The sequence below is a fragment of the Oncorhynchus masou genome, unplaced genomic scaffold (assembly GCF_036934945.1).
Source record: "Oncorhynchus masou masou isolate Uvic2021 unplaced genomic scaffold, UVic_Omas_1.1 unplaced_scaffold_13___fragment_4___debris, whole genome shotgun sequence".
In the NCBI taxonomy this organism is placed as follows: Eukaryota; Metazoa; Chordata; class Actinopteri; order Salmoniformes; family Salmonidae; genus Oncorhynchus; species Oncorhynchus masou.
Genome location: NW_027016687.1, coordinates 1 through 27,610, shown reverse-complemented (window position 1 = coordinate 27,610; position 27,610 = coordinate 1). Strand labels below are relative to the sequence as shown.

General features: G+C 43.0%; 1 protein-coding gene across 1 annotated transcript in view; it reads right to left on the bottom strand.

Moving 5' to 3' along the window:
• Positions 1-21,021, bottom strand: part of LOC135539033 (uncharacterized) — a gene marked incomplete at its 5' end in the record, with an annotated part of 32,969 nt that extends 11,948 nt beyond the window's left edge. Inside the window, 3 exons of the mRNA XM_064964917.1 lie at positions 19,691-20,251; positions 20,597-20,863; positions 20,925-21,021. Of these exons, the coding sequence (XP_064820989.1) occupies positions 19,691-20,251; positions 20,597-20,863; positions 20,925-21,021 (925 nt within the window). The remainder of the gene's footprint in view (positions 1-19,690; positions 20,252-20,596; positions 20,864-20,924) is intronic.
• Between the last annotated feature and the right edge of the window lie 6,589 nt (positions 21,022-27,610).

Here is a 27,610-nt window from a genome sequence, read left to right as displayed (position 1 = left end):
GGCCACTTCCCCTGAGAGGGAGAGAGAATAAAAGCTCTCTCTCTCTTTTCCATCTCTCTCTCTGTCTCTCTGTCTTCCATCTCTCTCTTTCTTCCCTCTCTCTCCTTCTTCCATCTCTCTCAATTCAAGGGCATTATTGGCATGGGAAACATGTTTACATTGATAAAGCAAGTGAAATAGATCATTTTGTTTATTAACAGTGAACATTACATTCACAAAAGTTCCAAAATAATAAAGACATTTCAAATGCCATAGTGTCATATTATGTACAAATAGTTAAAGTACAAAAGGGAAAATACATAAACATAAATATTGGTATTTACAATGGTGTTTGTTCACCACCCTTTTCATGTGGCAACAGGTCACAAATCTTGCTGCTGTGATGTCACACTGTGGTATTTCACCCATTAGATATGGGAGTTTATAAAAAATTGGGTTTGTTTTGGAATTCTTTGTGGGTCTGTGTAATCTGAGGGAAATATGTGCATGAAGGTTAGGAAGTGCATCTCAGTTTCCACCTAATTTTGTGGCCAGTGTGCACATAGCCGTCTTCACTTGAGAGCCAGGTCTGCCTACGGCAGACTTTCTCAATAGCTAGACTATGCTCACCGAGTCTGTACATTCCTTAAGTTTGGGTCAGTCAGGGTGGTCAGGTATTCTGCCACTGTGTACTCTCTGTTTAGGGCCAAATAGCATTCTAGTTCGCTCTGTTTTTTTGTGAATTCCTTCCAATATGTCAAGTAATTATCTTTTTGTTTTGTCATGATTTGGTTGGGTCTAATTGTGTTGCTGTCCTGGGGCTCTGTGGGGTCTGTTTGTGTTTGTGAACAGTCCTAGGACCAGCTTGCTTATGGGGTTCTTCTCCAGGTTAATCTCTCTGTAGGTGATGGCTTTGTTATGGAAGGTTTGGGAATCGCTACCTAATAGATGGTTGTAGAATTTAACATCTCTTTTCTGGATTTTGATAATTAGCGGGTATCGGCCTAATTCTGCTCTGCATGCATTATTTGGTGTTTCATGTTGTACATGGAGGATATTTTTGCAGAATTCTGCATGCAGTCTCAATTTGGTGTTTGTCCCATTTTGTGAATTCTTGGTTGGTGAGCGGATCCCAGACCTCACAACCATAAAGGGCAATGAGTTCTATAACTGATTAAAGTATTTTTCGCCATTGGTATGTTGAATTTTATGTTCCTTTTGATGGGATAGAAATCGCTCTCCCCATCCCTCCTATTGTTGTCCTTACTACCCACTATTTCCATTTCCCATCACACTCTCTTTGGTTTACCTCTATTTTGTCAGTCCCAAAGTTCCTCCTGCCCAGTGGTGTGCACGTACTGCTAGCTGACAGTAGGGGGTGAGAGCCAGCTCAATCCTGAACACCCTAATCCTCCCTCAGCCACTACCCCCTAGACTAGGGGCTACCCTTTTTCACTCCAACCTCAGTTGTAACTCACCTGCTTCAGTTTATCAGCCATCTTATTATTAGAATCTGGTGTGCTAGATTAGGGTTGGAGTGAAAACCTACGGGACGGGAGCTCTCCAGAAACAGGATTGGAGATCCCTGCCCTAGACACTTACCTTAGCGTAAATGTCTAGGCTCCTACACACCTAGACACTTACTCTAGCCCCTGGCTCCTAGGCACTACACATTTTAAGCCTAATCCTAACTTTGTGTACCATATCATAAACATGGTTACATTTCCACATATAGCCTACATGGTCTCAGGTCACATATCTAACTGCTTATTTCTGTTGTTAAAATGCCTTCAGCAGTCTACTCATTTGGAGTGTTGAGTCATATGAAGAGTCACACACACACACAACTTGATGAGTCACAGAGTGACCTTTTAACTCCACAGAGGAGTGAGTCACACTTTCCCCATGACCCTCCGCTTTGACCCCTTTTGGCCTTGAGTGTTACATCATGTGGTCCTTTGTAGCTAAGTTGGTAGAGAATGGTGCTTGTAATGCCAGGGTAGTGGGTTTGATTCCTGGGACCACCCATATGTAAGATGTATGCATTCATGACTGTAAGTTGCATTGGATAAAAGCATATATTATAATATCAGCCTGTCTCTGTGTGTGTGTGTGTGTGTGTGTGTGTGTGTGTGTGACACTGTTGTACATCCCAAACTGACCCCTACCACCTATTTTTTTTTATTTCACCTTTATTTAACCAGGTAGGCCAGTTGAGAACAAGTTCTCATTAACAACTGTGATCTGGCCAAGATTAAGCAAAGCAGTGTGACACAAACAACACAGAGTTACACATGGGATAAACAAATGTACAGTCAATAACACAATAGAAAGGTCTACATACAGTGTGTGCAAATGTAGTAAGATTAGGGAGATGAGGCAATAACTAGGCCATTGTGGCGAAATAAGTACAACTTAGCAATTAAACACTGGAGTGATAGATGTGCAGAAGATGAATGTGCAAGTAACTTTTTAAAATTGAACCTTTATACTGTACGGCTGACCCCATTTAGTCGACTGCTCGATTGTTTGGTTGATAGGCTGTTTCGGCACGTCTTGATTGATGCCTGTCTCAGTGGACTAATCTATTGCGGAGGCCATGGGTATGACACACCAGTATTACCAGTAGTACATGTATCATTAATTCCCATAATTTCTAATCTACAATGTTTGTTTGGTGACTGTAATTTATGTTAATGCTTTCAATGTATTATTATTACAGTATTTTACAGTTCTCCTTGTCAGAGTGGACACGTTGTTTACAGAGCGTACAAACTCGGCTTCACTTGTGAGAAACAAGTTTGGTTTATTTCATTCCATTTACGATTTGTCAATGTATTCATTGTCTTCAGCAACATTATTCACTGTTGAGTAAGGATGCGCACCTAACTACGCATAGAAGTAGGCCTAGGCTACCTGACCTGTGCGCAAATGTGACCATTTGGGGATCTGGTAGTATTTCTGATTAACTCACCACTACTAATGAACTGTGGTATAAAATTTAATTGTATTCTTCACCTCAAATAGAAAGGTAAACAAAGTCTGTTTTTACATCCATTGAAAAAATGTAGACGATTTGAAAAATGAAAGGGGAAAAAATGTTGTGCTTTGATCCAGTGGAAACATCAGAACATAGGCCTACCTGGTCGCATCTTATCCCTTGCACAAATAGCCTACAGCTGCGTCTGTCCAGAGCTCACTGAGGCAGGAAACTCTGAGGGGCCCAAGATTTGGGATTGTTGATACAATGTTTCAAGTTCCTTGCAGACAGTCCATGATTATCCAATGTGATTTATTTTTATCAGGATATTTTCTACCTGCAGGCTGCAATGTTTTTATTTGTTGGATTTATGTAGGCTATTTTTACATAGTTGGCAATGGCAATAGAAGTTACTTTTAGATGAGTATCATTTTCATTTAGGTTTTCATTAATCACAACAATGATTTTGAGAAAAATAAAACTTCCACGAAAATGTGCAAATGAAAATCATAACTGGCATGCAGATCAGTAGAAATGGTAAGATGAATTGGCACTTCAAATGGAAACGGTTGCCAACCCCTGGCAATATTTTTTTGGGTATTTTTTTTTACAACTTTATTTAACGAGGCAAGTCAGTTAAGAACACATTCTTATTTTCAATGACGGCCTAGGAACGGTGGGTTAACTGCCTTGTTCAGGAGCAGGACGACAAATTTTTACCTTGTCAGCTCAGCAATTCAATCTTGCAACCTTACGGTTAACTAGTCCAACGCTCTAACCACCTGCCTCATGAGGAGCCTGCCTGTTACGCGAATGCAGTAAGAAGCCAAGGTAAGTTGCTAGCTAGCATTAAACTTATCTCATAAAAAACAATCAATCAATAATAATCACTAGTTATAACTACACATGGTTGATGATTTTACTAGTTTATCTAGTGTGTCCTGTGTTGCATATAATCAATGCGGTGCGCATTCGCGAAAAAGGACTGCTCCAACATGTACCTAACCATAAACATCAATGCCTTTCTTAAAATCAACACACAGAAGTATACATTTTTAAACCTGCATATTTAGCTAAAAGAAAGGTTATCAGGCAATATTAACCAGGTGAAATTGTGTCACTTCTCTTGCAATCATTGCACGCAGAGTCAGGGTATATGCAACAGTTTGGGCCACCTGGCTCATTGCGAACTAATTTGCCAGAATTTTACATAATGACCTAAGGCTTGTATTTCTGTATGTTATTATGTTATAATTAAGTCTATGATTTGATAGAGCAGTCTGACTGAGCGATGGTAGGCACCAGCAGGCTCGTAAGCATTTATTCAAACAGCACTTTTGTGCGTTTTGCCAGCAGCTCTTCGCAATGCTTCAAGCATTGCGCTGTTTATGACTTCAACTCCCGAGATTAGGCTGGTGTAACCAATGTGAAATAGCTAGCTAGTTAGCGGAGTGCGAGCTAATAGCGTTTCAAATGTCACTCGCTCTGAGACTTGGAATAGTTGTTCCCCTTGCTCTGCATGGGTAACGCTGCTTCGAGTGTGGCTGTTGTCGATGTGTTCCTGGTTCGAGCGCAGGTAGCGGCGAGGAGAGGGATGGAAGCTATACTGTTACACTGGCAATACTAAAGTGCCTATAAGAACATCCAATAGTCAAAGTTATATGAAATACAAATCGTATAGAGAGAAATAGTCTTATAACTCCTATAATAACTACAACCTAAAACTTCTTACCTGGGAATATTGAAGACTCATGTTAAAAGGGAACCACCAGCTTTCATATGTTCTCATGTTCTGAGCAAGGAACATAAACGTTAGCTTTTTTACATAACACATATTGCACTTTTACTTTCTTCTCCAACACTTTGGTTTTGCATTATTTAAACCAAATTGAACATATTTCATTATTTATTTGAGGCTAAATTGATTTTCATCTGTACAAACAATAGTATGCAAGTATAAACACCATGGGACCACGCATCCGTCATACTGCTCGGGAAGGAGACGCATACTGTCTCGTACTTTTGTGCGAAGAGTGCAAATCAATCCCAACAGCAAAGGACCTTGTGAAGATGCTGGAGGAAACAGGTACAAAAGTATCTATATCCACAGTAAAACGATTCCTATATCGACATAACCTGAAAGGCCGCTCAGCAAGGAAGAAGCCACTGCTCCAAAACCGCAATAAAAAAGCAACTGCACATAGAGACAAAGATCGTACTTTTCAGAGAAATGTGACCAAACAAAAACTGTTAGGCCATAATGACCATTGTTATGTTTGGGGGATAAAGGGGGAGGCTTGCAAACTGAAGAACACCATCCCAACCGTGAAGCACGGGGTGGCAGCATCATGTAGTGGGGGTGCTTTGCTGCAGGAGGGACTGGTGCACTTCACAAAATCGATGGCATCATGAGACAGGAAAATTGTGTGGATATACAGTGGGGCAAAAAAGTATTTAGTCAGCCACCAATTGTGCAAGTTCTCCCACTTAAAAAGATGAGAGAGGCCTGTAATTTTCATCATTGGTACACTTCAACTATGACAAACAAAACGAGGGAAAAAAAATCCAGAAAATCACATTGTAGGATTTTTTATGAATTTATTTGCAAATTATGGTGGAAAATAAGTATTTGGTCAAGAACAAAAGTTTATCAATACTTTGTTATATACCCTTTGTTGGCAATGACAGAGGTCAAACGTTTTCTGTAAGTCTTCACTAGGTTTTCACACACTGTTGCTGATATTTTGGCCCATTCCTCCATGCAGATCTCCTCCAGAGCAGTGATGTTTTGGGGCTGTTGCTGGGCAACACAGACTTTCAATTCCCTCCAAAGATTTTCTATGGGGTTGAGATCTGGAGATTGGCTAGGCCACTCCAGGACCTTGAAATGCTTCTTACGAAGCCACTCCTTCGTTGCCCGGGCGGTGTGTTTGGGATCATTGTCATGCTGAAAGACCCAGCCACGTTTCATCTTCAATGCCCTTGCTGATTGAAGGTTTTCACTCAAAATCTCACGATACATATAACATTCTCCCAATCTTCTTCTGGATCATCAAAATGCTCTCTAGCAAACTTCAGACAGGCCTGGACATATACTGGCTTAAGCAGGAGGAAACGTCTGGCACTGCAGGATTTGAGTCCCTGGCGGCGTAGTGTGTTACTGATGGTAGGCTTTGTTACTTTGGTCCCAGCTCTCTGCAGGTCATTCACTAGGTCCCCCCGTGTGGTTCTGGGATTTTTGCTCACTGTTCTTGTGATCATTTTGACCCCATGGGGCGAGATCTTGTTTGGAGCCCCAGATCGAGGGAGATTGTCAGTGGTCTTGTATGTCTTCCATTTCCTAATAATTGCTCCCACAGTTGATTTCTTCAAACCAAGCTGCTTACCTATTGCAGATTCAGTCTTCCCAGCCTGGTGCAGGTCTACAATTTTGTTTCTGGTGTCATTTGACAGCTCTTTGGTCTTGGCCATAGTGGAGTTTGGAGTGTGACTGTTTGAGGTTGTGGACAGGTGTTTTTTATACTGATAACAAGTTCAAACAGGTGCCATGAAAACAGGTAACGAGTGGAGGACAGAGGAGCCTCTTAAAGAAGAAGTTACAGGTCTGTGAGAGCCAGAAATCTTGCTTGTTTGTAGGTGACCAAATACTTATTTCCCACCATAATTTGCAAATAAATTCATTAAAAATCCTACAATGTGATTTTCTGGATTTTTCTCTCTCTCATTTTGTCTGTCATAGTTGAAGGATACCTATGATGAAAATTACAGGCCTCTCATCTTTTTGAGTGGGAGAACCTGCACAATTGGTGGCTGACTAAATACTTTTTTGCCCCACTGTATTGTAGCAACGTCTCAAGACATCAGTCAGGAAGTTAAAGCTTGGTCGCAAATGGATCTTCCAAATGGACAATGACCCCAAGCATACTTCCAAAGTTGTGGCAAAATGGCTTAAGGACAACAAAGTCAAGGTATTGGAGTGGCCATCACAAAGCCCTGACCTCAATCCCATAGAATATTTGTGGTCAGAACTGAAACAGCGTCTGCGAGCAAGGAGGCCTACAAACCTGACTCAGTTACACCAGCTCTGTCAGGGGGAATGGGCCAAAATTCACCCAACTTATTGTGGGAAGCTTGTGGAAGGCTACCTGAAACATTTGACCCAAGTTAAATAATTTAAAGGCAATGCTACCAAATACCAATTGAGTGTATGTAAACTTCTGACCCACTGGTAATGTGATGAAAAAAATAAAAGCTGAAATAAATCACTCTCTCTACTTTTAATCTGACATTTCACATTCTTAAAATAAAGTGGTGATCCTAACTGACCTAAGACAGGACATTTTTATTAGGATTAAATGTCAGGAATTGTGAAAAACTGAGTTTAAATGTACAGTGAGGGAAAAAGGTATTTGATCCCCTGCTGATTTTGTACTTTGTACTGACAAAGAAATGATCAGTCTATAATTTTAATGGTAGGTTTATTTGAACAGTGAGAGACAGAATAACAAAACAATCCAGAAAAACATGTCAAAAATGTTATAAATTGATTTGCATTTTAATGAGGGATATAAGTATTTGACCCTTCTGCAAAACATGACTTAGTACTTGGTGGCAAAACCCTTGTTGACATGCATCCTGTTTGCAATAAGGCACTGAAGTAAAACTGCATTAAAATGTGGCAAATAAATTAACTTTATGTCCTGAATACAAAGCTTTATGTTTGTGGCAAATCCAACACAACACATTACCGAGTACCACTTTTCATATTTTCAATCATGGTGGTGGCTGCATCATGTTATGGGTGTCATCGGCAAGGACAAGGGTGTTTTTTTATGATTTAAAAAACTGAATAGATCTAAGCACAGGCAAAATCCTAGAGACAAACCTGGTTCAGTCTTCTTTTCAACAGACACTGGGAGACAAATTCACATTTCAGCAGGACAATAACCTAAAACACAAGGCCAATTATACACTGGAGTTACTTACCAATATGACATTAAATGTTCCTAAGTGGCCTAGTTAAAGTTTTGACTTAAATCGGCTTAAAAATCTATGGCAAGACTTGAAAAGGCTGTCTAGCAATGATCAACCAACAATTTGACAGAGCCTGAAGAATTAAAAAAAATATATGCAAATATGGTACAATCCAGGTGTGCAAAGTTCTTAGAGACTTACTTATCCAGAAATACTCACAGCTGTAATCACTATGAAAGGTGATTCTAAGATGAATTGACTCAGGGGGTTAAATACTTATCTAATGAAGATAGTGTTTCATTTTTCATCCATTTTTGACAAATGCTAGAATTGTTCTTCCTCTTTGACATTAAAGTATTTTGTGTAGATTGTTGACAAAAAATTACAATTAAATCCATTTTAATCCCAGTCTGTAAAAACAAAATGTTGGAAAAACAAAATGTTGGAAAAAGTCAATACCGGCACTTTATCTGTGGAATAATGATCGATACAAATAATTCTGTGAAAGGCTAATATCAGATGATTTATTGGTCAGGCTCAAGGGATAACACAAACACACACATAGATACATACATAGATACATACACATAGATACACACACAGACAGGCACAGGTACACGCACAGACCCTAACCCCCAGGTCAAGAATTGTCATAACTTTTAACATGTTTTACCTTTTAACGTGATGTTTTCATCTAATTGTCAAACAATCACTTCAAAAAGGCACTGCTGTAGGCTACCTGCGCACATTTGTCCACTCCCAAAATAATTCCAGTAACCAGTGCAATGTGCACCCTCAAAACACCTATGTGTAGTGTAATGACATTCTGCAGTTGGCATTAGGCTTACAGCATATACACATGTAGCCTGAATTAATGCATCCACTGTTGTCCACGTGCGCCTTGGTCTCGGCCACTCATCTCCGCCTTGGCAAAAGAGAAGTGTTCACAGCACAGCGGAGAGTATACCACTCGGTTTCAAGTCAATTCGCTAATTTTTCATGCGGCTGACATGTAGTAATGTTATATAATGGTATAATAGCCTATAGTTGTCTTGTCATTTTCTGGTAATTATTGTGATAGGCTCACGTTTTACCGATACGGCGTACCCCACTATTTATTTTGCCGGGACGCCGTACCGGACCACCCTCCTTTCACACCTGAGTGTACATCAAATTAGTGAGAATAGAACAGACAGGAACTGGTACTCCTGCACACGAGGTATACTTGCAGATTTAACATTAGACCCTGACCATATCCTCTCTCACTCTGGAGAAACTCACCAAACTCCAGTTTGGAGGGAATAAAAACACTGGAACATTATTCCACAACACTAACCTCTCCCCACCCAAATCTGTCTCTCTCTCCATGTCTCTCTCACACACACACACACACACACACACACTTGTATTGCTATCCTTGTAGGGAACAAAGAATTGATTCCCATCCAAAATTCTATTTTACCCATAACCCTAAAACTATACCTAACCCTAACCGTAAACCTAACCCTAAAACTATACCTAACCCTAACTGTAATGCTAACCGTAACCCTAAAACTATACCTAACCCTAACTGTAAACCTAACCCTAAAACTATACCTAACCCTAACTGTAACGCTAACCGTAAACCTAAAACTATACCTAACCGTAATGCTAACCGTAACCCTAAAACTATACCTAACCCTAACTGTAACGCTAACCGTAAACCTAAAACTATACCTAACCCTAACTGTAACGCTAACCGTAAACCTAAAACTACACCTAACCCTAACTGTAACGCTAACCGTAACCCTATAACTATTCCTAACCCTAACTGTAACGCTAACCGTAAACCTAAAACTATACCTAACCCTAACTGTAATGCTAACCGTAACCCTAAAACTATACCTAACCCTAACTGTAACGCTAACCGTAACCCTAAAACTACACCTGACCCTAACTGTAACGCTAACCGTAACCCTATAACTATTCCTAACCCTAACTGTAACGCTAACCGTAAACCTAAAACTACACCTAACCCTAACTGTAACTGTAACGCTAACCGTAACCCTATAACTATACCTAACTGTAATGCTAACCGTAACCCTAAAACTATACCTAACCCTAACTGTAATGCTAACCGTAACCCTAAAACTATACCTGACCCTAACTGTAACGCTAACCGTAACCCTAAAACTATACCTAACCCTAACTGTAATGCTAACCGTAACCCTAAAACTATACCTGACCCTAACTGTAACGCTAACCGTAAAACTATACCTAACCCTAACTGTAACGCTAACCGTAACCCTAAAACTATACCTAACCCTAACTGTAACGCTAACCGTAACCCTAAAACTATACCTAACCCTAACTGTAACGCTAACCGTAACCCTAAAACTATACCTAACCCTAACTGTAACGCTAACCGTAACCCTAAAACTATACCTAACCCTAACTGTAACGCTAACCGTAACCCTAAAACTATACCTAACCCTAACTGTAATGCTAACCGTAACCCTAAAACTATACCTAACCCTAACTGTAACTGTAACGCTAACCGTAACCCTATAACTAACCCTAACTGTAATGCTAACCGTAACCCTAAAACTATACCTAACCCTAACTGTAACGCTAACCGTAACCCTAAAACTATACCTAACCCTAACTGTAATGCTAACCGTAACCCTAAAACTATACCTGACCCTAACTGTAACGCTAACCGTAAAACTATACCTAACCCTAACTGTAACGCTAACCGTAACCCCAAAACTATACCTAACCCTAACTGTAATGCTAACCGTAACCCTAAAACCATACCTAACCCTAACTGTAACGCTAACCGTAACCCTAAAACTATTCCTAACCCTAACTGTATTGCTAACCGTAACCCTAAAACTATACCTAACCCTAACTGTAATGCTAACCGTAACCCTAAAACTATACCTAACCCTAAAATTGCATTTTTCCTCATGGGGACAGGCAAATGTCACTTCACCCCTACCTACATGTACAAATTACCTCGACTAACTTGTACCCCTGCACGTTGACTCGTTAACGGTACCCCCTGTATATAGCTTTGTTACTGTTATTTTATTGTGTTACTTTTTATAATTTTTTCCTTTACTTTATTTGGTAAATATATTCTTAACTCTTCTTGAACTTCACTGTTGGCTAAGGGCTTGTAAGTAAACATTTCACGGTAAGGTCTACACTTGTTGTATTCGGCACATGTGACAAATAAAGTTTGATTCGATTTGACTTGTCCGAATTTACCTGGTTTTACTGTCCTTGTGAGGACTTCTGGTACCCACAAGGATAGCCACACACACACACACACACACACACACACAAAAACACACACACACACACACACACACACACACACACATAAACACACACATTCACTGCCCTTGAAATAGTTTTTTTGAAGCATTTTATTTGGCAGTGTGCCTGGTGGTTAGAGTGTTTCATTTTCCCTGTAAAGAACTGGGCAGCTGTCCAGAGACAGACAAAGAGAGAGGGAGGGGGAGAAAGAGAGAGAGAGAGGATTTAGTAAAAGAATGAAAGAGTAGGGGAAGGGATGGAAAGATTAACAGAATGAAAAAAAGAGAATGAAGACCCCAGACCCTCTTATTATCGGTTCCCTCCAAAACACAGTGATTGATATGATCACACAAGCAGTTCTCTCTCGTTCTCTCTCTCCCTCCCCCTCTTCTATCTATGCCCTCATTTTCTTTCTCTGTTCTGGAGAGGACGATTCTCCCCCTGTGGGAACCACACTCTGACACACACACACAGTTCCTCAGCAAACAAACACCATGAATACTAACACGTCTTTGTGTCCGCAGCACGTAAAGTGCGGGAGAGAGGGAGGTGAAGGAGAGAAAGAGAGCGAAAAAAGCAAGGAAGAAAAGAGGAGCTGTAATAGTGTTGATCTTGTGGCTACTCTCACAGACCCCTCCCCCCCCCCCCTCTTTCCCCGCTCTCTCATTTTCTCGTTCTTCCCACCAGTTCTCTGGGGAATAAAGACCTTCATTCATCTGGTTGAGGAGAGACACAGCAGGGGGGAGAAGGGGAGGCATAGGGAGGCTCAAGGTGGGACAGTCTGTGGAACTCTATGTGTGTGTGTTGGTTGGTTCTTGTATCCTTGTGGGGATCTAAAATCTCTAAAACATGGAAAATTATCCTGCGTGGGGACATTGTAGTTATGGGGGATGTGGGCAAACACGGTTTTAAGCTTAGGGGTTAGGTTTAGAGTTACAATTAGGGTTAGTATTAGGGTAAAGGTAAGGGGTTAGTGGTTAGGTGTAGGGTTCGGAGTTAGTTTTAGGGTTATGCTAGGGTTAGGGTTAGGGATTAGACAAAATAGGATTTTGAATGGAAATTAGTTTTAGTTCCCCAAGACAATAGAAGAATATGTATGTTTGTGTGTATATAAAAAATATATACAGTGCCTTCGGAAAGTATTCAGAGCCTTTGAATTTTTCTACATTGTTCTACATTGTGTTACGTTAAAGCCTTATTTTAAAATGAATTCAATTGTTTGTTTTTCCCTCATAAATATACACACAATATTCCAGAATGACAAGTTTTTTTTTGTTTTTATTTGCAAATTCATAAAATTTCAAAAAAAATGGAAATATCACATTTACATAAGAATTCAGACCCTTTACAGAGTACTTTGTTGAAGCACCTTTGGCAGCGATCACAGTCTCGAGTCTTCTTGGGTATGACGCTACAAGTTTGGCACACCTATATTTGGAGAGTTTCTCCCATTGTTCTCTTTAGATCCTCTCAAGCTCTGTCAGGTTTGATGGGGAGAGTCGCTGCACAGCTACTTTCAGGTCTCTACCTGGAGACTTGCCCAAAAGCCACTCCTGAGTTGTCTTGGCTGTGTGCTTAGGGTCATTGTCCTGTTGGAAGGTGAACCTTCACCCCAGTCTGAGGTCCTCAGCGCTCTGGAGCAGGTTTTCATCAAGGATCTCTCTGTACTTTGATCCGTTAATCTATCCCTCGATCCTAGTCTCCCAGTCCCTGCCCCTCAAAAACAACCCTACAGCACATCGCTGCCCCCCACCACGTTTCACTGTAGGGATAGTGCCAGGCTTCCAGACGTGACGCTTGACATTCAGGCCAAAGAGCAGACCAGAGAATCTTGTTTCTCATGGTCCGATAGTCCTTTAGGTGCCTTTTGGCAAACTTCCAGCGGCTGTCATGTGCCTTTAACTGAGGATTGGCTTCTGTCTGGCCACTCTATCATAAAGGCCTGATTGGTGGTCCTTCTGGAAGGTTCTCCCATCTCCACAGAGAAACTCCGGAGAGTTGTTGGTCACATCCCTGACCAAGGCCCTTCTCCCCCAATTGCTCAGTTTGGCCGAGCAGCCAACTCCAGGAAGAGCGAGTCTTGGTGGTTCCAAACTTATTCCATTAAAGAATGATGGAAGCCACTGTGTTCTTGGGGACTTTCAATGCTGCAAACATTTTTGGGAACCCTTTCACCAGATCTGTGTCTCGACACAATCCTGTCTGGGAGGTCTACAGACAATTCCTTCGACCTCATGGCCTAATGTTTGCTGAGACATGAACTGTCAACTGTGGGACCTTAAATACAGTTGAAGTCGAAAGTTTACATACACTTAAGTTGTAGTCATTATAACTCGTTTTTCAACCACTCCACAAATTTCTTGTAAACAAACTCTAGTTTTGGCAAGTCAGTTAGGACATCTACTTTGTGCATTACACAAGTCATTTTTCCAACAAATGTTTACAGACAGATTATTTCACTTATAATTTACTGTATCACAATTCCAGTGGGTCAGAGGTTTACATACACTAAGTTGACTGTGCCTTTAAACAGCTTGGAAAATTCCAGAAAATGATGTCATGGCGTTCAAAGCTTCTGATAGGCTAATTGACATAATTTGAGTCAATTGGAGGTGTATCTATTTCAAGGCCTATCTTCAAACTTAGTGCCTCTTTGCTTGCCATCATGGAAAAATCAAAAGAAATCAGCCAAGACCTCAGAAAAAAAAATTGTAGACCTCCACAAGTCTGGTTCATCCTTGGGAGCAGTTTCCAAATGCCTGAAGGTACGACGTTCATTTGTACATACAATAGTATGCAAGTATAAACACCATGGGACCACGCAGCCATCATACTGCTCAGGAAGGAGACGCATACTGTCTCATAGAGATGAACGTACCGTGGTGTGAAAAGTGCAAATCAATCCCAGAACAACAGCAAAGGACCTTGTGAAGATGCTGGAGGAAACCGGTACAAAAGTATCTATATCCACAGTAAAACGAGTCCTATATTGACATAACCTGAAAGGACGCTCAGCAAGGAAGAAGCCACTCCTCCAAAACCCCCATAAAAAAGCCAGACTATGGTTTGCAACTGCACATGGGGACAAAGATCGTACTTTTTGGAGAAACGTCCTCTGGTCTGATGAAACAAAAATAGAACTGTTTGGCCATAATGACCATCGTTATGTTTGGAGGACAAAGGGGGAGGCTTGCAAGCCGCAGATCACCATCCCAACCGTGAAGCACGGGGGTGGCAGCATCATGTTGTAGGGGTGCTTTGCTGCAGGAGGGACTGGTGCACTTCACAAAATAGATGGCATCATGAGAAGGAAAATGATGTGGATATATTGAAGCAACATCTCAAGACATCAGCCAGGAAAAAGCTTGGTCGCAAATGGGTCTTCCAAACGGACAATGACCCCCAAGCATACTTCCAAAGTTGTGGCAAAATGGCTTAAGGACAACAAAGTCAAGGTATTGAAGTGGCCATCACAAAGCCCTGACCTCAATCCTATAGAAAATTTGTGGGAAGAACTTAAAAAGCGTCTGCGAGCAAGGAGGCCTACAAACCTGACTCCGTTACACCAGCTCTGTCCAGAGGAATGGGCCAAAATTCACCCAGCTTATTGTGGAAGGTTGTGGAAGGCTACCCGAAACATTTGACCCAAGTTAAACAATTTAAAGGCAATACACTCAATTAGTATTTGGTAGACTTCTGTAAACTTCTGACCCACTGGGAATAAAGATGAAAGAAATAAAAGCTGAAATAAATAAATCTCTCTACTATTATTCTGACATTTCACATTCTTAAAATAAAGACAGGGAATTTCTGCTAGGATTAAATGTCAGGAATTGTGAAAAACTGAGTTTAAATGTTTTTGGCTAAGGTGTATGTAAACTTCTGACTTCAACTGTAGACAGGTTTGTGCCTTTTCCAATCAATTGAATTTACCACAAGTGGACTCCAATCAAGCTGTAGAAACATCTCCAGGGTGATTAATGGAAACAGGATGCACTGGTATTATTTTTTTATTTGTAATTTGCTAAAATCTCTAAAAACCTGTTTTCGCTTTGTCATTATGGGGTTTTGTGTGGAGATTGATGAGGATTTTTCTTTAATCCACTTTAGAATAAGGCTGTAACGTAACAAAATGTGGAAAAAGTCAAGGGTTCTGAATACAAGTCAGTTTGTCAAATCTCTGCTCTGCTAGCACTGCCCTGGTCAACTGTAAGTGCTGTTATTGTTAAGTGGAAACATCTAGGAGCAACAACGGCTCAGCTGCGAAGTGGTAGGCCACACAATCTCACTGAATAGGACCGCTGAGTGCTTGAGCGAGATTGCAACACTCACTACAGAGTTCTTGTACTGACATCTGGAAGCAATGTCAGCACAAGAACTGTTCGTCGGGAGCTTCACAAAATGCACACAGGCCTAAGATCACCATGTGTAATGCAAAGCATTGGCTGCAGAGGTGTAAAGCTCACCGGAATTGGACTCTGGAGCAGTGGAAATTCGTTCTCTGGAATGATGAATCACGCTTCGCCATCTGGCAGGCCGACGGACGATTCTGGGTTTGGCGGATGCCAGGAGAACGCTACCTGACACAAGGCATAGTGCCAATTGTAAAGTTTGGTGGGAGGAGGAATAATTGCCTGGGGCTGTTTTTCATGGTTCGGGCTAGGCCCCTTAGTTCCAGTGAAGGGAAATCTTAACGCTACAGTATACAATGACATTCTCGACAATTCTGTGCTTCCAACTTTGTGGCAACACTTTGGGGAAGGCCATTTCCTGTTTCAGCATGACAATGCCCCTGTGCACAAAGCATGGTTCATACAGAAATGGTTTGTCGAGATCGGTGTGTGTGTGTCTGCATCTTTGGCTCAAAGATGATGTAAACAAGGTATTTTAACCAGTTCAAACAGCGTGCAATAAAATATGCTCTGGAAAAACTGCCGTATTCAAGGTGTCTTCTTCCCTTTCCCCACTGAGCTTGAGAGAGTTATGCTTTACATTACTTCTTTAAGGCAACCATGGATGTAATGCACAGTGCTACACAAAGCTTGCTAATTTAAAAGCGTAACACTTAGAACATGAGTGATATGTGTGGTATTAAAAATAGCAACTACTAGCATGAATTCATCTTTATCCTACAGAGACGACTCGATCTTGGAATGTGTTATTACAACAGAATGGAGAGGGTCCCCTGCTGAACAACACAGTCACATGCTATACAAAGCATACGTCTAATGCCTGTCATTACCATTAATGACTGTGTGTGTGTGTGTGTGTGTGTGTGTGTGTGTGTGTGTGTGTGTGTGTGTGTGTGTGTGTGTGTGTGTGTGTGAATAGCTATAAGAGCATTGCTTCAGGAAGGCAATTACAGTGATTATTACGGCGATTATGTGCTGATTGTTCCTCTCATGTAGTGGTGTGATACTAAGCCAGAGCAGATGCACTACACACAGAAAATATCCCACACATGCAGACACACACTTGTGTTGTCACGATACCAGAATTTAGACTTCGATACCGAAAAGTTACCAGTATTATGATACTCGATACCAAAACGATTCTCGATACCATCACGATACTCGATACCATCACGATACTCGATACCATCACGATACTCGATACCATCACGATACTCGATACCATCACGATACTCGATACCAAAACGATACTCGATACCAAAACGATTCCACAAAAAAAAGAAGGCATATTAGCCAATGTCACAGAATAGCACTTAAATCCAGAAAGATAAACTCAGTTACTGCTATGCTCACACAGTCAGTTCGCTAAGGCAATAGAGACTTTTTGGGAGAGAGACCGATTAAGTGAATGAATAAAGTTTTGGTGGCAATCAGCATTGAAATCAACATATTTTGCATTATGGTTTGCATATTATCACAAACAAAGTACTAGGGTAGTGAACTGATGTTAGCTTCAGCACGGAAAGTTAGCCTACAAAGCAGGAAGCTACCAGTATCTTATTGCATTGTAAAGTGTTCTAGCCTGTATAGACATTGTTTTGCGACCAGTAATTAACAGGTTCAACATTTCTACATGCCGTGTCACATTATTCAAGTGTGTAAACTTCTGTGCAGCATTTGTGGGGAGCTAAACCTGATGCAGCCCAGACTCCCAGTGCAGCAGATCCGGCACCAGGATAAAGTGACTAAGGGGGCAGTTGAAATTGGTGAGGGGGTTCTTGCATTGGAATTAAATGGAATTCTGCTTACATGACACTATACCACAATAAACATAAAGTTCAAATGCCTAAATGCTGAGACCATTGATTATGTGCTTTTGAAGTGACAGGTTGGCCTGTATTCATTTCCACTGCGCTGTATCAGAACAATGGACAGCGCCCTACACACAAATGCAAGGCCGTTTTGGTAATGAACATAGGCTACAAGATAGATAGGGTGCAGCCATACACACAGCTGTCTTACCAAAACAATACAAACTAAATGCTGAAAGTAGTAGCCTAGTTGTTCATGAAAGCAAACAAACATACTGAATAGCAGTTTGTCTTAGAATACCGACAACTGTGAATGCGAACGAATGAATGTGAACAGAACAAAACAGTGGTACAAAATAGGCCTAGTAAACAAAATATCAGATGAATAAAGGCATGATAATCTATATTTAAGTTAGTTACATTAACAGTAAACAAAAGGCGAAAGGAGATCCAAATAACCAAAACAGCCTACAGTCTACTACTGTGAGATGCAGCCCTGCACAGCTATTTTACCAAACAAATATGCCTATAGGCCGGCTTCAAACATGGAAAATCATGCCGCTCAGGAGAACAGAATCACGTTGTGATATGGCACAATACACTTCTGTGGAACAAATTCCACCCATGTAATCAATTAAGCAATGCCAGCCTACCATAAACACATTTCCAATACATACAGTTCCATTTACAACCATGAAAACCAATAGGCTACAAGACAATTGAGTGCTTTTGACCAAGAATTGACAGGTTGGCACGAAATCTCCAATCTCTATTTGCACCAAGGACAGTGCCCTACATGTGCTACTAAGCTAGCTAGTGGCTAGCTAGCTTAGTAGCATACTCATGCAGAGAAAGCAAGGCAATCAACTAAACTATAGATCTTTACAACTTCTTAATAAAACATAATTTTGTCAGAGAAAGAAAATCATAAGCTTCTCACATTGGTAACACCGAAGTAAAAGTTTAGTAGCATGGTCCAGCTAGCTAAAATGTTGCAAATGTTTGAGCAGAGTTGAGTAGCTAAGCCTGGCCTACTAAACACTGCTCAAACGTTTGCAATAGTATAGTCTATTGTAGTCTTTGTTTTATGATATTTTATATGATTTTCATTGATCGTTTTGGATGGATACGTGTACAAAATAGCCTTCTACTTTTTTATTTTTCAAGGCAGAAACAGAAGTGAATGAAGATAGCATCAGGTGTTGTTCTCTGCTCCCCAGCACTGCCGGTTCATCAGTCCCCAGCACTGCCGGTTCATCAGTCCCCAGCACTGCCTGTTCATCAGTCCCCAGCACTGCCTGTTCATCAGTCCCCAGCACTGCCTGTTCATCAGTCCCCAGCACTGCCTCTGTCCCCAGCACTGCCTGTTCATCAGTCCCCAGCACTGCCTGTTCATCAGTCCCCAGCACTGCCTGTTCATCAGTCCCCAGCACTGCCTGTTCATCAGTCCCCAGCACTGCCTGTTCATCAGTCCCCAGCACTGCCTGTTCATCAGTCCCCAGCACTGCCGGTTCATCAGTCCCCAGCACTGCCTCTGCCCCCAGCACTGCCTGTTCATCAGTCCCCAGCACTGCCTGTTCATCAGTCCCCAGCACTGCCTCTGCCCCCAGCACTGCCTGTTCATCAGTCCCCAGCACTGCCTGTTCATCAGTCCCCAGCACTGCCTGTTCATCAGTCCCCAGCACTGCCTCTGCCCCCAGCACTGCCTGTTCATCAGTCCCCAGCACTGCCTGTTCATCAGACCCCAGCACTGCCTGTTCATCAGACCCCAGCACTGCCTGTTCATCAGACCCCAGCACTGCCTGTTCATCAGTCCCCAGCACTGCCTCTGCCCCCAGCACTGCCTGTTCATCAGACCCCAGCACTGCCTGTTCATCAGTCCCCAGCACTGCCTCTGCCCCCAGCACTGCCTGTTCATCAGTCCCCAGCACTGCCTGTTCATCAGACCCCAGCACTGCCTGTTCATCAGACCCCAGCACTGCCTGTTCATCAGTCCCCAGCACTGCCTGTTCATCAGTCCCCAGCACTGCCTGTTCATCAGACCCCAGCACTGCCTGTTCATCAGACCCCAGCACTGCCTGTTCATCAGACCCCAGCACTGCCTCTGCCCCCAGCACTGCCTGTTCATCAGTCCCCAGCACTGCCTGTTCATCAGTCCCCAGCACTGCCTCTGCCCCCAGCACTGCCTGTTCATCAGTCCCCAGCACTGCCTGTTCATCAGTCCCCAGCACTGCCTCTGCCCCCAGCACTGCCTGTTCATCAGTCCCCAGCACTGCCTGTTCATCAGTCCCCAGCACTGCCTCTGCCCCCAGCACTGCCGGTTCATCAGTCCCCAGCACTGCCTGTTCATCAGTCCCCAGCACTGCCTCTGCCCCCAGCACTGCCTGTTCATCAGTCCCCAGCACTGCCTGTTCATCAGTCCCCAGCACTGCCTCTGCCCCCAGCACTGCCGGTTCATCAGTCCCCAGCACTGCCTGTTCATCAGTCCCCAACACTGCCTCTGCCCCCAGCACTGCCTGTTCATCAGTCCCCAGCACTGCCTGTTCATCAGTCCCCAGCACTGCCTGTTCATCAGACCCCAGCACTGCCTGTTCATCAGACCCCAGCACTGCCTGTTCATCAGACCCCAGCACTGCCTCTGCCCCCAGCACTGCCTGTTCATCAGTCCCCAGCACTGCCTGTTCATCAGTCCCCAGCACTGCCTGTTCATCAGACCCCAGCACTGCCTGTTCATCAGACCCCAGCACTGCCTGTTCATCAGACCCCAGCACTGCCTCTGCCCCCAGCACTGCCTGTTCATCAGACCCCAGCACTGCCTGTTCATCAGTCCCCAGCACTGCCTCTGCCCCCAGCACTGCCTGTTCATCAGTCCCCAGCACTGCCTGTTCATCAGACCCCAGCACTGCCTGTTCATCAGACCCCAGCACTGCCTGTTCATCAGACCCCAGCACTGCCTGTTCATCAGACCCCAGCACTGCCTGTTCATCAGACCCCAGCACTGCCTCTGCCCCCAGCACTGCCTGTTCATCAGTCCCCAGCACTGCCTGTTCATCAGTCCCCAGCACTGCCTGTTCATCAGTCCCCAGCACTGCCTGTTCATCAGTCCCCAGCACTGCCTGTTCATCAGTCCCCAGCACTGCCTCTGCCCCCAGCACTGCCTGTTCATCAGTCCCCAGCACTGCCTGTTCATCAGTCCTCAGCACTGCCTCTGCCCCCAGCACTGCCTGTTCATCAGTCCCCAGCACTGCCTGTTCATCAGTCCCCAGCACTGCCTCTGCCCCCAGCACTGCCTGTTCAGTCCCCAGCACTGCCTCTGCCCCCAGCACTGCCTGTTCATCAGTCCCCAGCACTGCCTCTGTCCCCAGCACTGACTGATCATCGGCCCCCAGCCCATCTCTCACACCCTAAGACCCTCACAAACTTTTACAAATTCACAATTGAGAGCATCCTGTCGGGCTGTATCACCGCCTGGTACGGAAACTGCACCGCTCGCAACCGCAGGGCTCTCAAGAGGGTGGCACGGTCTACCCAACGCGTCACCGGGGCCTGCCCCCCAGGACACCTACAGCACCCGATCTCACAGGAAGGCAAAAAGATCATCAAGGATGAACCACCCGAGCCATGGCCTGTTCACCTCGCTATCATCCAGAATGCGAGGTTGTTACAGGTGCATCAAAGCTTGGACCGAGAGACTGAAAAACAGCTTCTATCTCAAGGCCAATCGACTGGTAATTAGCCATCACTAGCCGGCTACCACCCGGTTACTCAACCCTGCACATTAGAGGCTGCTGAGGTATATACAGTTGAAGTCAGAAGTTTACATACACCTTAACGAAATACATTTAGACTCAGTTTTTCACAATTCCTGACATTTAATCCTAGTAAAAATGGCTTGTCTTAGGTCAGTTAGGAACACCACTTTATTTTAAGAATGTGAAATATCAGAATATTAGTAGAGATAATTTTTTATTTCAGCTTTTATTTCTTTCATCACATTTCCAGTGGGTCAGAAGTTTACATGCACTCAATTAGTATTTGGTAGCATTGCCTTTAAATTGTTTAACTTGGGTCAAAGATTTTGGGTAGCCTTCCACAAGCTTCCCACAATAACTTGTGTGAATTTTGGCCTACTCCTCCTGACAGAGCTGGTGTAACGGAGTCAGGTTTGTAGGCCTACATGCTCGCACACCCTTTTTCAGTTCTGCCCACAAATGTTATATAGGATTGAGGTCAGAGCTTTGTGTTGGCCACTCCAATACCTTGACTTTGTTGTCCTTCAGCCATTTTGCCACAACTTTGGAAGTATGCTTGGGGTAATTGTCCATTTGGAAGACCCATTTGTGACCACTTCAATATATCCACATAATTTTCCTGTCTCATGGTGCCATCTATTTTGTGAAGAGCACCAGTCCCTCTTCCCTCCCCAAAACATGATGCTGCCACCCCATGCTTCACGGTTGGGAGGGTGTTCTTCAGCTTGCAAGGCTCCCCCTTTTTCCTCCAAACATAACAATGGTCATTATGGGCAAACAGTTCTATTTTTGTTTCAGCAGACCAGAGGACATTTCTCCAAAAACTTCAATCTTTGTCCCCATGTGCAGTTGCAAACCGTAGTCTGGCTTTTTTATGATGGTTGTGGAGCAGTGGCTTCTTCCTTGCTGAGCGGTTAATCAGGTTATGTCGATATAGGACTCGTTTTACTGTGGATATAGATACTTTTGTACCCGTTTCCTCCAGCATCTTCACAGGGTCCTTTGCTGTTGTTCTGGGATTGATTTCCACTTTTCGCACAAATGTACGCTCATCTCCAGGAGAAAGCGGTATGACGGCTGCGTGGTCCCATGGTGTTTATACTTGCGTACTATTGTTTGTACAGATGAACGTCGTACCTCCAGGCGTTTGGAAATTGCTCCCAAGGATGAACCAGACTTGAGGTCTTGGCTGATTTCTTTTCATTTTCCCATGATGTCAAGCAAAGAGGCACTGAGTTTGAAGGTAGGCCTTGAAATACATCCACAGGTACACCACCAATTGACTCAAATGATGTCAATTAGCCAATCAGAAGCTTCTAAAGCCAGAACACTATTTTCTGGAATTTTCCAAGCTGTTTAAATGCAGTCAACTTAGTGTATGTAAACTTCTGACCTACAGGAATTGTGATACAGTGAATGATAACTGAAATAATCTGTCTGTAAACAATTGTTGGAAAAATTCCTTGTGTCATGCATAAGTAGATGTCCTAACCGACTTGCCAAAACTATAGTTTGTTAACAATACATTTTTGGAATGGTTGAAAAACTAGTTAATAACTCCAACCTAAGTGTATGTAAACTTCCGACTTCAACTGTACATAGACATGGAATCACTGGCCACTTTAAATAATGGAACACTTTAATAAATGTTTACATACTGCTTTACTCATCTCATATGTATATACTGTATTCTATTCTACTGTATTTAATCAATCCCACTCCGACATTGCTCATCTTAATATTGATATATTTCTTAATTCCATTCTTTTACTTTCAGATTTGTGTATTGTAGTGAATTGTTAGATACTACTGCACTGTTGGAGCTACTGTAGGAACACAAGCATTTCGCTACACCCGCAATAACATCTGCTGATATGTGTATATAACCAATAACATTTGTTTTGATCTGTAATCGCCAAAGGTGCTTCATTTACATTTACATTTAAGTCATTTAGCAGACGCTCTTATCCAGAGCGACTTACAAATTGGTGATCAACAAAGTATTGACTCAGGGGTATGAAGACTTATGTAAATGAAATATGTCTGTATTTTATTTAAAAATAAATGTACTAAACTTTCTAAAAACATATTTTCACTTTGTCATTATGGGGTATTGTGTGTAGATGGGGGGAGAACAAAATATATATTTAATCCATTTTGAATTTAAGCTGTAACACAACAAAATCAAGGGGTATGAATACTTTCTGAAGGCACTGGAGCTCCATTCTTGTGCATTTTATTCCTCCTGTCTTCCAATTTGTTTATATTATACTTTTTAAACTCTGCATCTTTGAGAAGGGCTAGTAAGCATTTCATTGTTAAATCTACACCCGTTGTATTTGGCGCATGTGACAAATACAATTGAATTGATTGGACGATGTGTGCCTATAAAAAGGGACATTAGCTGCACTGATAGACAGACTTGTTCGGTGAGACACATTTAACAGAAGTAACGAAAGAAACAAAAAGGTCTAGTACCGAACCGTTTTTTTCATGTATTGGTATCGAAAAAGTAACAACGTTTCGGTGTATCGTGGAACACTAACACACACACACACACACACACACACAGAAGGTTTGTTCAGCAACACAGCGTTCTCCTAGGTTATACAAAATAATAATAATACATGCCATTTAGCTAATGCTTTTTCCCAAAGCGACTTTTAACGGGATATACTTTTGTATATGCCAGGCGCATCGATTTGAGTGTGCCAAGAACTGCAATGCTGCTGGGTTTTTCACTCTTAACAGTTTCCTGTGTGTATCAAGAATGGTCCACCATCCAAAGGACATGCAGCCAACTTGACAGAACTATGGGAAGCATTGGAGTCAACATGGGCCAACATCCATGTGGAAAGCTTTCGATGCCTTGTAGAGTCCATACCATGACGAATTGAGGCTGTTCGGAAGGCAAAAGGGGGTGCAACTCAATATTAGTAAGGTATTCCTAATGTTTTGTACACTCGGTGTACATTTTATGTATGGGTGGTTCTGGGAATCGAACCCACTGTCCGGGCATTGCACGCGTCTTGCTCTACCAACTGAGCTACAGAGGAAAATTCCCAGTGCTCCCAAAACGTAAACAACATTTCCACTGACCTGCCGTTACATCCCATACTCTGTGAACAGGACCAAATCCACCTCATGCAGCCTGGTAACATGTAACCTTGGCTTGTGCGAGCTTTGGCTTGTGCGAGCCGGGATGGCTCATAGAAGCAGGAGCCCATCTCCTGTTTCTGTAGTGAGGCAGCTTGATGAAGCCTACAAGTACACCCTCCCCCTGGACAGGATGCTAGTCTATTGCAGCGCCTTACCCACAATCAATCTCCTTAATGCTGAGTGTCAAGCAGAGACGCACTGGGTACCATTTTTAGAGTCTATGGTATATCCCGGCCGGGGACGAACTCCCAACCTTCCAAGCTCAGGGAGGACAAGTCATGAGGCCACTGAGTTGGTCAACCTGGCAACAAGGGCGCAGACAATTTTTTGCGGTTGTCTTTCAGCTTCTGGAGCATTGACAAACAGCTGGCGATCTCATTAAATATAAATTGTATTTGTCAAATATATTTAATAACGTGCATCGAATTTGAAAGATGTTCATTCTCTGTTAGTGAAATATTGAAAAAATGTCAACTTTGCTTTCATGCGCAGTCATTAGTATTCCCATAGACTGAACATGGCTGGTTAGCTACCTAGCCATGTGGCACCACAGACTGCAAATGTCCTAATTTTATCTACATAAAACACCTCAGCATCGTTTCTGTAATTTTTCAATGGTTTTCGGTGTATAACAACTTCACCCTTTGACATTTAATTCATACAGTGCATTCGGAAAGTATTCAGACCCCTTCCCCTTTTCCACATTTTGTTACGTTACAGCCTTATTCTAAAATGGATTAAATAAAAACATTCCCTCATCAATCTACACACAATATCCCATAATGACAAAGTGAAAATGAGGTTTTTAGAAATTGTTGCAAATTTATGAAAAAAAAACTAAAATATATTATTTACATAAGTATTCAGACCCTTTGCTATGAGACTCGAAATTGAGCTCAGGTGCATCCTATTTCCACTGATTATATTTGAGATGTTTCTACAGCTTGATTGGAGTCCACCTGTGGTAAATTCAATTGATTGGACATGATTTGGAAAGGCCTAAGCTCCCACAGTTGACAGTGCATGTCAGAGCAAAAACCAAGCCATGAGGTCGAAGAACTTGTCCGTAGAGCTCCGAGACAGGATTGTGTCGAGCCACAGATCTGGGGAAGGGTACCAAAAAAATGTCTGCAGCATTGAAGGTCCCCAAGAACACAGTGGCCTCCATCAATCTTAAATGGAATACGTTTGGAACCACCAAGTCTCTTCCTAGAGCTGGCTGCCCGGCTAAACTGAGAAGGGCCTTGGTCAGGGAGGTGACCAAGAACCAGATGGTCACTTTGACAGTGCTCCAAAGTTTCTCTGTGGAGATGGGAGAAACTTCCAGAAGGACAACCATCTCTGCAGCATTCCATCAATCAGACCTTTATGGTTGTGGCCAGACGGAAGCCACTCGTCAGTAAAATCCATATGACAGCCCGCTGGGAGTTTTCCAAAAGGACCATGACGTTAAGTCTGGAGGAAACATGGCACCATCCCTACGGTGAAGCACGGTGGTGGCAGCATCATGCTGTGGGGATTCTTTTCATTGGCAGGGACTGGGAGACTAGTCAGGATCGAGGGAAAAATTTACAGAGGAAAATACAGAGAGAGATCCTTGATGAAAACCTGCTCAGGACCTCAGACAGGGGCGAAGGTTCCCCTTCCAACAGGACAACTATTCTAAGCACATAGCCAAGACAATGCACGAGTGGCTTCGGGACAAGTCTCTGAATGTCCTTGAGTGGCCCAGCCAGAGCCTGGACTTGAACCTGATAGAACAGCTCTGGAGAGACCTGAAAATAGCTGTGTTGTGACACTCCCCATCCAACCTGACAGAGCTTGAGAGGATCTGCAGAGAAGAATGGGAGAAACTCCCCAAATATAGGTGTGCCAAGCTTGTAGCATCATACCCAAGAAGACTCGAGGCTGTAATCGCTGCCAAAGGTGCTTCAACAAAGTACTGAGTAAAGGGTCTGAATACTTATGTAAATGTGATACTTCAGATATTTATTTATGGCTGTAACAAAACAAAATGTGGAAAAATTCAAGGGTCTGAATACTTTCCAAATGCACTGTATTTAACAATGATTTTGCTTGTCAAAGAAAAACAATCGCATTCGATCAGAAATTGGGTCAAGTGGTCAGGGCTACATAAGGTTAATAAAATGGCTCAAGTACAACAGGAAGCAATGCCTAACCCCTGAGTTGCTTCAGACCCTGAAGGATGACTTCCTGTGTGGAATGGTGGTAGACTTCAGGAAACAGCAGAGGGAGCAGAGGGAGCACTCCCCTCTATCACTGTGTCATCTTGTCTACTCTCTGTCCCTAGATGACCTGATAACCCTAAAAGGGGAAACACACACACACGAGGGAAAATGGGCAGAGAGAGACACACAATGGTTTTAACCAATCACACAACTCCCTGCCCTCCAGCCCCCACACACCAACAATAAGGCCTTTGTCTCAGGCAGCTCTCTCACACACACACACACACACACACACACACACACACACACACACACACACACACACACACACACACACACACACACACACACACACACACACACACACACACACACACACACACACACCTTGCAGTAAAGGAAACACCATTTCTGGACACAGGACTGGTCTTCAGTGTGTGAGAGAGTGCATGTGCGTGCATGTCCACCTGGGCAAATGACTGCAGCTGCCCCTTCTTTCCCCCTCCCCCATCTCATTTTCTCCCACTCTCACCCTCTCTCTCTGTCTGTAGGTGAGAGGTCACGCACAGCAACATTCCACACTGAAAACGACAGAGCAGTGAAGGGAACAGAGAAGAGAAAAGTGACAGAGCACTACAGAAGAGAGAAATGATGGGTTCTCATACTGCCATAGAGCCACCAACACACGCTGAGTTGTGTATGTGTATGTACCACTAGACCTTGTGACTGTAGTCATAAAACAGATGTTTGTTTGTCCTAAGACAGACTGACTTACAGGCTAACTGACAGAAAAGAAAGATGGAAAGAATGAGAGAGAAAGGAAAGAAAGAAGAGAGAGGAACATACAGTAAATAAAAACAGAGGTGGAACGAGAGAGGGGGAGAGAGTGGAGGGAAAGGTAGCAGTATGGGGACAGGATCAAGGGCTGATAGGGCAGTGTTGAAAGCAGATCTTCCCACCACACACACACACACACTCTGACATGCGGGCTCTAGAGGACAGCTGATGGTGAGATCTCGTTTCACTGACAAACACACTTAAGCTTCAAGTG